This window comes from Entelurus aequoreus, linkage group LG12, assembly GCF_033978785.1.
Source record: "Entelurus aequoreus isolate RoL-2023_Sb linkage group LG12, RoL_Eaeq_v1.1, whole genome shotgun sequence".
In the NCBI taxonomy this organism is placed as follows: Eukaryota; Metazoa; Chordata; class Actinopteri; order Syngnathiformes; family Syngnathidae; genus Entelurus; species Entelurus aequoreus.
Genome location: NC_084742.1, coordinates 65,490,861 through 65,505,226, shown reverse-complemented (window position 1 = coordinate 65,505,226; position 14,366 = coordinate 65,490,861). Strand labels below are relative to the sequence as shown.

At 38.2% G+C, this 14,366-nt stretch overlaps 1 protein-coding gene across 1 annotated transcript in view; it reads right to left on the bottom strand.

Moving 5' to 3' along the window:
- LOC133661308 (metalloproteinase inhibitor 3-like) overlaps positions 1-14,366 on the bottom strand; it is a 35,779-nt gene that overhangs the window by 16,503 nt on the left and 4,910 nt on the right. Inside the window, exon 2 of the mRNA XM_062064437.1 lies at positions 6,967-7,049. Coding sequence (XP_061920421.1) covers positions 6,967-7,049 — 83 coding nt within the window. The remainder of the gene's footprint in view (positions 1-6,966; positions 7,050-14,366) is intronic.

Below are 14,366 nucleotides of genomic sequence, written 5' to 3'. Positions count from 1 at the left end.
ATACTAATTCATAGATGTTATTTTATTATATAAAAAGGTCCGTAAATGATTTTATATCATTGTAAATGCTTTGAAGTGGGAAAGGGGTAGGATTAAATAAGCTTTGCTTCTTCCTACTCCTTTTCGGGCATGATGTAAAGTGAAATGATATGAAATTGTGTGATGTATTATGATGTAAATGTGTTCATGTTGGAAATAAACTAAAAGAAAGAAAGAAATAGGATAAAGCAATACAAAGACATGTGGCACGCTGTACCCTCCGGCATGAAATTGGTCTTCTATCAGCTGCCATTCCTTCAGGAATGCCTCGTGTGGGACGGAGTATTAGCGCTCTAACCCAATCATACATAACAGCATCATGTCGTGTAACGTGCCTCCACTTTGATGCCGCGTTGGCTAGCCCTCCTCAAATTCATGGCTAATCCGCCGACCCTCCATTGAGCTCAGGTATGCAGAGTCAGAGTTTGCCCTGAGAACTGTTGGGACAATTCTCAGTCTGGGAAACAACAGGAAGTCCTCGTTTACTCTCCCAGGACAAACTGTTGCACCGTAAAAATTCTTGTTGTTTTTTTTTTTTAGACGGGAGTTGGGTTTTTTTTTTTTCCCTCTGTTTGAAGTGGGGAGGAACTGCAGGCTTAATCAGACCACTGGAATGAGAATACATAAAAGTCTAAAACCAGAGGATAATGGAAGAAAAAAGGCCATTTAATGCATTTTGTGCATGTGGAATGTTTACATGTGGCATTGGCTGCAAATGTGCCTCATCCTGCAGCCCGTGTGGTCATGTCAGCATGACAAATATCTTGTGTTACGTAACAACTTCGCAAGCTTCTCAACAACAACAACAACAACAATCACCCTTCTGTGGCTGAACCTTTCAGGGAAATGACTTTGTCCTCATTGGTCCTTGACCTTAAAGGCCTACTGAAAGCCACTACTAGCGACCACGCAGTCTGATAGTTTATATATCAATGATGAAATCTTAACATTATAACACATGCCAATACGGCCGGGTTAACTTATAAAGTGACATTTTAAATTTGCCGCTAAAATTCCGGTTCGAAACGCCTCTGAGGATGACGTATGCGCGTGACGTAGACCGGCGAACACGGGTATGCCTTCCACAATGAAGCCAATACTAAAAAGCTCTGTTTTCATTTCATAATTCCACAGTATTCTGGACATCTGTGTTCGTGAATCTGTTGCAATCATGTTCATTGCATTATGGAGAAGGAAGCTGAGCAAGCAAAGAAGAAAGTTGTCGGTGCGAAATGGACGTATTTTTCGAACGTAGTCAGCAACAACAGTACACAGCCGGCGCTTCTTTGTTTACATTCCCGGAAGATGCAGTCAAGATGGAAGAACTCGGATAACAGAGACTCTAACCAGGAGGACTTTTGACTTCGATACACAGACGCCTGTAGAGAACTGGGACAACACAGACTCTTACCAGGATTACTTTGATTTGGATGACAAAGACGCAGACGTGCTACTGTGAGTATGCAGCTTTGGCTTCTAAACATTTGATCGCTTGACCGTATGTGCGCAACTTTTTTTTTGCGTATGTACGTAACTTTTTTAAAATATATAAGCTTTATGAACCTTGGGTTAGGTGAACGGTCTTTTGGGCTGAGTGATTGTGTGTGTTGATCAGGTGTTTGAATTGTATTGGCGTGTTCTATGGAGCTAGGAGCTAGCATAGGAGCTAGCATAACACGTACCGTACCGTATGTGCGCGTCACATACGTAACTTTTTTAAAATATATAAGCTTTATGAACCTTGGGTTAGGTGAACGGTCTTTTGGGCTGAGTGATTGTGTGTGTTGATCAGGTGTTTGAATTGTATTGGCGTGTTCTATGGAGCTAGGAGCTAGCAGAGGAGCTAGGAGCTAGCGTAACAAACACGCAGGTGTTTTTATGCAGGATTAATTTGTGGCATAATAAATATAAGCCTGGTTGTGTTGTGGCTAATAGAGTATATATATGTCTTGTGTTTATTTACTGTTGTAGTCATTCCCAGCTGAATATCAGGTCACCCCCGGCTCTCACAGCATCTTCCCTATCTGAATAGCTTCAACTCCCCACTAGTCCTTCACTTGCACTTTACTCATCCACAAATCTTTCATCCTCGCTCAAATTAATGGGGAAATTGTCGCTTTCTCGGTCCGAATCTCTCTCACTTCATGCGGCCATCATTGTAAACAATGAAAAAATTCATTTCAGTAGGCCTTTAAAGGCCTACTGAAATGAATTTTTTTAAAATTTAAACGGGGATAGCAGATCTATTCTATGTGTCATACTTGATCATTTCGCGATATTGCCATATTTTTGCTGAAAGGATTTAGTATAGAACAACGACGATAAAGATTGCAACTTTTGGTATCTGATAAAAAAAAGGCTTGCCCCTACCGGAAGTAGCGTGACGTAGTCAGTTGAACATATACGCAAAGTTCCCTATTGTTTACAATGATGGCCGCATGAAGTGAGAGAGATTCGGACCGAGAAAGCGACAATTTCCCCATTAATTTGAGCGAGGATGAGTAAAGTGCCAGGCTTATATTTAATATGCCACAAATTAATCCTGCATAAAAACACCTCAGTGTTTGTTATGCTAGCTCCTAGCTCCTCTGCTAGCTCCTAGCTCCATAGAACACGCCAATCCAATTCAAACACCTGCACAACACACACAATCACTCAGCCCAAAAGACCGTTCACCTAACCCGGGGGTCGGCAACCCGCGGCTCTTTAGCGCCGCCCTAGTGGCTCTCTGGAGATTTTTCAAAAATGTATGAAGAATGGAAAAAGATGAGGGGAAAAAAAATCTATTTTTTTGTTTAGTATGGTTTCTGTAGGATTACAAACATGACACAAACCTCCCTAATTGTTATAAATCACACTGTTTATATTAAACATGCTTCACTGATTCGAGTATTTGGCGAGCGCCGTTTTGTCCTACTAATTTTGGCGGTCCTTGAACTCACCGTATAGTTTGTTTACATGTATAACTTTCTCCGACTTTCTAGGACGTGTTTTATGCCACTTTTTTTCTGTCTCATTTTGTCCACCACACTTTTAACGTTGTGCAACTCACACAAAGGTGAGTTTTGTTGATGTTATTGACTTGTGTGGAGTGCTAATCAGACATATTTGGTCACTGCATGACTGCAAGCTAATCGATGCTAACATGCTATTTAGGCTAGCTATATGTACATATTGCATCATTATGCCTCATTTGTAGCTATATTTGAGGTCATTTAGTTTCCTTTAAGTCATCTTAATTCAATTTATATCTCATGGCACATGCAATATGGCTTTTAATTTTTTGCGTCTCCAGACAGATTTGTTTTTGTTTTTTTGGTCCAATATGGCTCTTTCAACATTTTGGGTTGCCGACCCCTGACCTAACCCAAGGTTCATAAAGCTTATATATTTAAACAAAGTAACGTACGTGACACGCACGTACTGGCAAGCGATCAAATGTTTGGAAGCGCAGCTGCTACTCACAGTACCTGATATTCAGCTGGGAATGACTAAAACAGTAAATAAACACAAGACATATATATACTCTATTAGCCACAACACAACCAGGCTTATATTTAATATGCCACACATTAATCCTGCATAAAAACACCTGCGTGTTTGTTATGCTAGCTCCTAGCTCCTCTGCTAGCTCCTAGCTCCATAGAACACGCCAATACAATTCAAACACCTGATCAACACACACAATCACTCAGCCCAAAAGACCGTTCACCTAACCCAAGGTTCATAAAGCTTATATATTTAAAAAAAAGTTACGTACGTGACGCGCACGTACGGTCAAGCGATCAAATGTTTGGAAGCCAAAGCTGCATACTCACAGTAGCACGTCTGCGTCTTTGTCATCCAAATCAAAGTAATCCTGGTAAGAGTCTGTGTTGTCCCAGTTCTCTACAGGCGTCTGTGTATCGAAGTCAAAAGTCCTCCTGGTTAGAGTCTCTGTTATCCGAGTTCTTCCATCTTGACCGCATCTTTCGGGAATGTAAACAAAGAAGCGCCGGCTGTGTACGTGTTGCTGCTGACTTCCCTCGCAAAATAGACGCTTCGCACCGACAACTTTCTTCTTTGCTTGCTCAGCTTCTTTCTCCATAATGCAATGAACATAATTGCAACAGATTCACCAACACAGATGTCCAGAATACACCCAGAATGAGATGAAAACAGCTTTTTCGTATTGGCTTCAATGTGGAAGGCATACCCGTGTTCCCCAAGCCACGTCACGCGCATACGTCATCCTCGGAGGCGTTTCGAACCGGAAGTTTAGCGGCAAATTTAAAATGTCACTTTATAAGTTAACCCGGCCGTATTGGCATGTGTTGCAATGTTAAGATTTCATCATTGATATATAAACTATCAGACTGCGTGGTCGCTAGTAGTGGCTTTCAGTAGGCCTTTAACCTTAATGTTAGAATGTTGTTGAATTTAATACTGTGGTACCTCGACTCCCTTTTCCCCCGTAAAGTGTATGCTTTTTTTGTTTGATTTTTTGAATATATTTTTTTATTAATTTTTTATTTATTTATTTATATATTTTTTATTTTTTTAACCTTGGTCCCCCGATTTAAGAGCTGTCGCTTGATTGTTCGGCTTTAGTTTGAGTTACAAGTTACAAGCTTTGTCCTGATTGCTTCCTGCATTTGTTTTTTTTGATTGGTTGATTGATTTTTTGACTTTTATTAGTAGGTTGCACAGTGAAGTACATATTCCGTACAATTGACCACTAAATGGTAACACCCCAATAAGTCTTTCAACTTGTTTAAGTCGGGGTCCACGTTAATCAATTCATGGTGACCTTAACCTTTACAATGTTAAGACTTTTGTTGGGTGAAATACAGTGCTACCTCAACATTTTGTACATTTTAAACATATAAATATATATATATATATTTTTTTTAATATTTGTTATTTTATTTTAATTTTGTATATGTATTTTTTTTAATTTTAAAAAGTTTTTTTTTAAATATTATTATTATTATTATTAATTATTTTATTTTTTTGCCTTGGTACCTCAACTCAGGAGTGTTTTGACATAAGAGCTGTCACTTGATTGTTATGCTTGAAGTTGCAAGCAAAAATTTGAGTTACAAGCTTTGTCCTGATTGGTTGTTGCATTCGTGGATCTTAACCCTTAAAATGTTGGACTTTTGTCGGATGAAATAGAGTGGTTCCTCAACTTTTTTTGTATGTAAATTTTAAACAAATGTTATTAACATTTTTCAATATTTATTATTTTATTTTTATTTTTGATATGTATTTTTTAACTTATAAAATGTTTTTTATTTTTTTTCTATTGTTTTTTTTTTTTTTACCTTGGTCCCTCAATTTAAGAGTTGTCATTGGTTTATATTGTATATATGTTATAGAAATAATATAATATATCTGTATATAAATTATTCTGTACACATATTATGTATATATTCGTATATATGTTCGATTTTTTTATAGCTATATTAGTCTATTTATACCTACATTGTCCTTTCCATCCTTACACTTTCCATCATTGTAACTGAGCTACTGTGTTGAACAATTTCCCTTGTGGATCATTAAAGTTTGTCTAAGTCTAAGTCTAAGTGATTGTTCTGCTTTAGTTTGAGTTACAAGTTACAAGCTTTGTCCTGATTGCTTCCTGCATTTGTTGACCTTAACCTTTAAAATGTTGGACTTTTGTTGGATGAAATACAGTGGTACCTCAACTTTTTTTGTGTGTAAACTTTAAACAAATGTTATTAACATTTTTCAATATTTATTATTTTATTTTTACTTTTTATATGTAATTTTTAATTTAAAAAATGTTTTTTTAATTGTTTTTTTTACCTTCGTCCCTCAACTCAAGCGTGTTTTGACATTTGTTATTAAAAATGTTTTTTATATATCTTCTTTTCAGTAAAAACACATTTTTTATAATTTTTTTATTTAATTTAATTTTTTTTGTATGAGATTTTTATTTTTTTATTTTTTTTCCAAGTTTTTTTTCGATGTAATAATTATTTATTTATTTTTATTTTTATATTTACCTTGGTACCTCAACTCAAGACTGTTTTGACATTTGTTATTAGATTTTTTTTTATACATATCTTCTTTTCATTAAAAAAAAAACACTTTTTATACAATTTTTTTATTTGTTTAATTTTTTTTTTGTATGAGATTTTTGTATTTTTTTTTTTTTTCAAATATTTTTTTTAATGTATTTATTATTTATTTATTTTTATTTCTATGTTTACCTTGGTACCTCAACTCAAGAGTGTTTTGAGATAAGAGCTGCCGCTTGATTGTTATGCTTGAAGTTGCAAGCAAAAATTTGAGATACAAGTTACAAGCTTTGTCCTGATTGGTTGTTGCATTTGGTGACCTTAACCCTGACAAAATGTTTGAATTTTGTTGCATAAAATACCTGAACTTTTTTTTTGTGTAAATTTTAAAAAAAAAAATAGGTTTTTTAATATATATTTTTTTATTCAAATTATTTTATAATGTATAAAATGAAGTGGTACCTCAACTCTTGTTTTTTTTATACATTATAAACATTATTTATTTTTTTAAACATATTTTTAATACAAAGATGTTTTTATCTTTTTTAACTGTGGTACTTTTTCACAAGTTATAGGTTAGTAAGTAAATTAAAGCTGCCTGGGGTTGGCCTAAAATCGTCTTTTAAAAATGTTTTCTTACAGAAAAAAAAATAATAAAAAAAAATAATAATAATAATTTTTAAAAAAAAAAATATATATATATAGTTTAGTATTTTCAATCGATATTTGAAATAAATGGGAAATATTGTATTTATTTTTTTCTAAACAGGTTACAGGTTAGAAACGTTTTTGAAAAAGGCGACTTTGATTTGAGATACAAGTGCCTTGAGTTGAGAGCTGCGTCACACAAGCAAAGTGTGGCGTGAGGAAACACGACACACCACTTGAGGGTTCCTCTTACCTTCATTTGCTTGACGGTGTAGCTCATGGTGCCAAAGGGTCCACCTCTCACCAGCTTCTTGCCCACCACTTTAGCACGAATGACTGCAGAGAGAGAGACAGCAGCTGGTCAGCAAAGCCTCACATTCCATCGTGCCTTCAAAATGTCTGATTCAAGGCTAAAAACGTTAAGACAGACCACCTCAGAAAAGGTAATGAAGTTTTACAGTTTTACTGAATGAGACACCCAGGATGTACATGAAAATAAAACATTTTACGATATTAACTATGAACGATAAAACACTGAATATTGACAACATATGGACGTCGCTCGACATCGTTTACAATGTGAAGGCAAAGGGTAAAAAAAACAACACCCGCAATCTGACGTAATATCACTTTTCTGCGAACTTTCTTGTAAAAAAATGTCCTGACACCCGCGTTTCAAGCCCCGCCCTCGGACTCTCATGTAAACTTGAAGAAGGTTAGATCTGGGACCCTCATGTAAACTTGAAGAAGGTTAGATTTGGGACTCTCATGTAAACTTGAAGAAGGTTAGATCTGGGACTCTCATGTAAACTTGAAGAAGGTTAGATCTGGGACTCTCATGTAAACTTGAAGAAGGTTAGATCTGGGACTCTCATGTAAACTTGAAGAAGGTTAGATCTGGGACTCTCATGTAAACTTGAAGAAGGTTAGATCTGGGACTCTCATGTAAACTTGAAGAAGGTTAGATCTGGGACCCTCATGTAAACTTGAAGAAGGTTAGATCTGGGACTCTCATGTAAACTTGAAGAAGGTTAGATCTGGGACTCTCATGTAAACTTGAAGAAGGTTAGATCTGGGACTCTCATGTAAACTTGAAGAAGGTTAGATCTGGGACTCTCATGTAAACTTGAAGAAGGTTAGATGTGGGACTCTCATGTAAACTTGAAGAAGGTTAGATCTGGGACTCTCATGTAGACTTGAAGAAGGTTAGATCTGGGACTCTCATGTAAACTTGAAGAAGGTTAGATCTGGGACTCTCATGTAAACTTGAAGAAGGTTAGATCTGGGACTCTCATGTAAACTTGAAGAAGGTTAGATCTGGGACTCTCGTGTAAACTTGAAGAAGGTTAGATCTGGGACTCTCGTGTAAACTTGAAGAAGGTTAGATCTGGGACTCTCGTGTAAACTTGAAGAAGGTTAGATCTGGGACTATCATGTAAACTTGAAGAAGGTTAGATCTGGGACTCTCATGTAAACTTGAAGAAGGTTAGATCTGGGACTCTCATGTAAACTTGAAGAAGGTTAGATCTGGGACTCTCGTGTAAACTTGAAGAAGGTTAGATCTGGGACTCTCATGTAAACTTGAAGAAGGTTAGATCTGGGACTCTCATGTAAACTTGAAGAATGTTAGATCTGGGACTCTCATGTAAACTTGAAGAAGGTTAGATCTGGGACTCTCATGTAAACTTGAAGAAGGTTAGATCTGGGACTCTCGTGTAAACTTGAAGAAGGTTAGATCTGGGACTCTCGTGTAAACTTGAAGAAGGTTAGATCTGGGACTATCATGTAAACTTGAAGAAGGTTAGATCTGGGACTCTCATGTAAACTTGAAGAAGGTTAGATCTGGGACTCTCATGTAAACTTGAAGAAGGTTAGATCTGGGACTCTCATGTAAACTTGAAGAAGGTTAGATCTGGGACTCTCGTGTAAACTTGAAGAAGGTTAGATCTGGGACTCTCATGTAAACTTGAAGAAGGTTAGATCTGGGACTCTCATGTAAACTTGAAGAATGTTAGATCTGGGACTCTCATGTAAACTTGAAGAAGGTTAGATCTGGGACTCTCATGTAAACTTGAAGAAGGTTAGATCTGGGACTCTCATGTAAACTTGAAGAAGGTTAGATCTGGGACTATCATGTAAACTTGAAGAAGGTTAGATCTGGGACCCTCATGTAAACTTGAAGAAGGTTAGATCTGGGACTCATGTAAACTTGAAGAAGGTTAGATCTGGGACTCTCATGTAAACTTGAAGAAGGTTAGATCTGGGACTCTCATGTAAACTTGAAGAAGGTTAGATCTGGGACTCTCATGTAAACTTGAAGAAGGTTAGATCTGGGACTCTCATGTAAACTTGAAGAAGGTTAGATCTGGGACTCTCATGTAAACTTGAAGAAGGTTAGATCTGGGACCCTCATGTAAACTTGAAGAAGGTTAGATCTGGGACTCTCATGTAAACTTGAAGAAGGTTAGATGTGGGACTCTCATGTAAACTTGAAGAAGGTTAGATCTGGGACTCTCATGTAAACTTGAAGAAGGTTAGATCTGGGACTCTCATGTAAACTTGAAGAAGGTTAGATCTGGGACTCTCATGTAAACTTGAAGAAGGTTAGATCTGGGACCCTCATGTAAACTTGAAGAAGGTTAGATCTGGGACCCTCATGTAAACTTGAAGAAGGTTAGATCTGGGACTCTCATGTAAACTTGAAGAAGGTTAGATCTGGGACTCTCATGTAAACTTGAAGAAGGTTAGATCTGGGACTCTCGTGTAAACTTGAAGAAGGTTAGATCTGGGACTCTCGTGTAAACTTGAAGAAGGTTAGATCTGGGACTCTCGTGTAAACTTGAAGAAGGTTAGATCTGGGACTATCATGTAAACTTGAAGAAGGTTAGATCTGGGACCCTCATGTAAACTTGAAGAAGGTTAGATCTGGGACTCTCGTGTAAACTTGAAGAAGGTTAGATCTGGGACTCTCATGTAAACTTGAAGAAGGTTAGATCTGGGACTCTCATGTAAACTTGAAGAATGTTAGATCTGGGACTCTCATGTAAACTTGAAGAAGGTTAGATCTGGGACTCTCATGTAAACTTGAAGAAGGTTAGATCTGGGACTCTCATGTAAACTTGAAGAAGGTTAGATCTGGGACTCTCATGTAAACTTGAGGAAGGTTAGATCTGGGACTCTCATGTAAACTTGAAGAAGGTTAGATGTGGGACTCTCATGTAAACTTGAAGAAGGTTAGATCTGGGACTCTCATGTAAACTTGAAGAAGGTTAGATCTGGGACTCTCGTGTAAACTTGAAGAAGGTTAGATCTGGGACTCTCGTGTAAACTTGAAGAAGGTTAGATCTGGGACTCTCGTGTAAACTTGAAGAAGGTTAGATCTGGGACTATCATGTAAACTTGAAGAAGGTTAGATCTGGGACCCTCATGTAAACTTGAAGAAGGTTAGATCTGGGACTCTCGTGTAAACTTGAAGAAGGTTAGATCTGGGACTCTCATGTAAACTTGAAGAAGGTTAGATCTGGGACTCTCATGTAAACTTGAAGAATGTTAGATCTGGGACTCTCATGTAAACTTGAAGAAGGTTAGATCTGGGACTCTCATGTAAACTTGAAGAAGGTTAGATCTGGGACTCTCATGTAAACTTGAAGAAGGTTAGATCTGGGACTCTCATGTAAACTTGAGGAAGGTTAGATCTGGGACTCTCATGTAAACTTGAAGAAGGTTAGATGTGGGACTCTCATGTAAACTTGAAGAAGGTTAGATCTGGGACTCTCATGTAAACTTGAAGAAGGTTAGATCTGGGACTCTCATGTAAACTTGAAGAAGGTTAGATCTGGGACTCTCATGTAAACTTGAAGAAGGTTAGATCTGGGACCCTCATGTAAACTTGAAGAAGGTTAGATCTGGGACCCTCATGTAAACTTGAAGAAGGTTAGATCTGGGACTCTCATGTAAACTTGAAGAAGGTTAGATCTGGGACTCTCATGTAAACTTGAAGAAGGTTAGATCTGGGACTCTCGTGTAAACTTGAAGAAGGTTAGATCTGGGACTCTCGTGTAAACTTGAAGAAGGTTAGATCTGGGACTCTCGTGTAAACTTGAAGAAGGTTAGATCTGGGACTATCATGTAAACTTGAAGAAGGTTAGATCTGGGACCCTCATGTAAACTTGAAGAAGGTTAGATCTGGGACTCTCATGTAAACTTGAAGAAGGTTAGATCTGGGACTCTCATGTAAACTTGAAGAAGGTTAGATCTGGGACTCTCATGTAAACTTGAAGAAGGTTAGATCTGGGACTCTCATGTAAACTTGAAGAAGGTTAGATCTGGGACTCTCATGTAAACCTGAAGAAGGTTAGATCTGGGACCCTCATGTAAACCTGAAGAAGGTTAGATCTGGGACTCTCATGTAAACTTGAAGAAGGTTAGATCTGGGACCCTCATGTAAACCTGAAGAAGGTTAGATCTGGGACTCTCATGTAAACTTGAAGAAGGTTAGATCTGGGACTCTCATGTAAACTTGAAGAAGGTTAGATCTGGGACTCTCATGTAAACCTGAAGAATGTTAGATCTGGGACTCTCATGTAAACTTGAAGAAGGTTAGATCTGGGACTCTCATGTAAACTTGAAGAAGGTTAGATCTGGGACTCTCATGTAAACTTGAAGAAGGTTAGATCTGGGACTCTCATGTAAACTTGAAGAAGGTTAGATCTGGGACTCTCATGTAAACTTGAAGAAGGTTAGATCTGGGACTCTCATGTAAACTTGAAGAAGGTTAGATCTGGGACCCTCATGTAAACTTGAAGAAGGTTAGATCTGGGACTCTCATGTAAACTTGAAGAAGGTTAGATCTGGGACTCTCATGTAAACTTGAAGAAGGTTAGATCTGGGACTCTCATGTAAACTTGAAGAAGGTTAGATCTGGGACTCTCATGTAAACTTGAAGAAGGTTAGATCTGGGACTCTCATGTAAACTTGAAGAAGGTTAGATCTGGGACTCTCATGTAAACCTGAAGAAGGTTATATCTGGGACCCTCATGTAAACCTGAAGAAGGTTAGATCTGGGACTCTCATGTAAACTTGAAGAAGGTTAGATCTGGGACCCTCATGTAAACCTGAAGAAGGTTAGATCTGGGACTCTCATGTAAACTTGAAGAAGGTTAGATCTGGGACTCTCATGTAAACTTGAAGAAGGTTAGATCTGGGACTCTCATGTAAACTTGAAGAAGGTTAGATCTGGGACTCTCATGTAAACTTGAAGAAGGTTAGATCTGGGACTCTCATGTAAACTTGAAGAAGGTTAGATCTGGGACTCTCATGTAAACCTGAAGAATGTTAGATCTGGGACTCTCATGTAAACTTGAAGAAGGTTAGATCTGGGACTCTCATGTAAACTTGAAGGTTAGATCTGGGACTCTCATGTAAACTTGAAGAAGGTTAGATCTGGGACTCTCATGTAAACTTGAAGAAGGTTAGATCTGGGACTATCATGTAAACTTGAAGAAGGTTAGATCTGGGACTCTCATGTAAACCTGAAGAAGGTTAGATCTGGGACTCTCATGTAAACTTGAAGAAGGTTAGATCTGGGACTCTCATGTAAACTCGAAGAAGGTTAGATCTGGGACTCATGTAAACTTGAAGAAGGTTAGATCTGGGACTCTCATGTAAACTTGAAGGTTAGATCTGGGACTCTCGTGTAAACTTGAAGAAGGTTAGATCTGGGACCCTCATGTAAACTTGAAGAAGGTTAGATCTGGGACTCTCATGTAAACTTGAAGAAGGTTAGATCTGGGACCCTCATGTAAACTTGAAGAAGGTTAGATCTGGGACTCTCATGTAAACTTGAAGAAGGTTAGATCTGGGACTCTCATGTAAACTTGAAGAAGGTTAGATCTGGGACCCTCATGTAAACTTGAAGAAGGTTAGATCTGGGACTCTCATGTAAACTTGAAGAAGGTTAGATCTGGGACTATCATGTAAACTTGAAGAAGGTTAGATCTGGGACTCTCATGTAAACTTGAAGAAGGTTAGATCTGGGACTATCATGTAAACTTGAAGGTTAGATCTGGGACTCTCATGTAAACTTGAAGAATGTTAGATCTGGGACTCTCGTGTAAACTTGAAGAAGGTTAGATCTGGGACTCTCATGTAAACTTGAAGAAGGTTAGATCTGGGACTCTCATGTAAACTTGAAGAAGGTTAGATCTGGGACTCTCGTGTAAACTTGAAGAAGGTTAGATCTGGGACTCTCGTGTAAACTTGAAGAAGGTTAGATCTGGGACCCTCATGTAAACTTGAAGAAGGTTAGATCTGGGACTCTCATGTAAACCTGAAGAAGGTTAGATCTGGGACTCTCATGTAAACCTGAAGAAGGTTAGATCTGGGACTCTCATGTAAACTTGAAGAAGGTTAGATCTGGGACCCTCGTGTAAACTTGAAGAAGGTTAGATCTGGGACCCTCATGTAAACTTGAAGAAGGTTAGATCTGGGACTCTCATGTAAACTTGAAGAAGGTTAGATCTGGGACCCTCATGTAAACTTGAAGAAGGTTAGATCTGGGACCCTCATGTAAACTTGAAGAAGGTTAGATCTGGGACTCTCATGTAAACTTGAAGAAGGTTAGATCTGGGACTCTCATGTAAACTTGAAGAAGGTTAGATCTGGGACTCTCATGTAAACTTGAAGAAGGTTAGATCTGGGACTCTCATGTAAACTTGAAGAAGGTTAGATCTGGGACTATCATGTAAACTTGAAGAAGGTTAGATCTGGGACTCTCATGTAAACTTGAAGAAGGTTAGATCTGGGACTCATGTAAACTTGAAGGTTAGATCTGGGACTCTCATGTAAACTTGAAGAATGTTAGATCTGGGACTCTCGTGTAAACTTGAAGAAGGTTAGATCTGGGACTCTCATGTAAACTTGAAGAAGGTTAGATCGGGGACTCTCATGTAAACTTGAAGAAGGTTAGATCTGGGACTCTCATGTAAACTTGAAGAAGGTTAGATCTGGGACTCTCGTGTAAACTTGAAGAAGGTTAGATCTGGGACTCTCATGTAAACTTGAAGAAGGTTAGATCTGGGACTCTCATGTAAACTTGAAGAAGGTTAGATCTGGGACTCTCGTGTAAACTTGAAGAAGGTTAGATCTGGGATCCTCATGTAGACTTGAAGAAGGTTGGATCTGGGACCCTCATGTAAACTTGAAGAAGGTTAGATCTGGGACTCTCATGTAAACTTGAAGAAGGTTAGATCTGGGACTCTCGTGTAAACTTGAAGAAGGTTAGATCTGGGATCCTCATGTAGACTTGAAGAAGGTTGGATCTGGGACCCTCATGTAAACTTGAAGAAGGTTAGATCTGGGACTCTCGTGTAAACTTGAAGAAGGTTAGATCTGGGACTCTCATGTAAACTTGAAGAAGGTTAGATCTGGGACTCTCATGTAAACTTGAAGAAGGTTAGATCTGGGACTCTCATGTAAACTTGAAGAAGGTTAGATCTGGGACCCTCATGTAAACCTGAAGAAGGTTAGATCTGGGACTCTCATGTAAACTTGAAGAAGGTTAGATCTGGGACTCTCATGTAAACTTGAAGAAGGTTAGATCTGGGACTCTCATGTAAACTTGAAGAAGGTTAGATCTGGGACTCTCATGTAAAC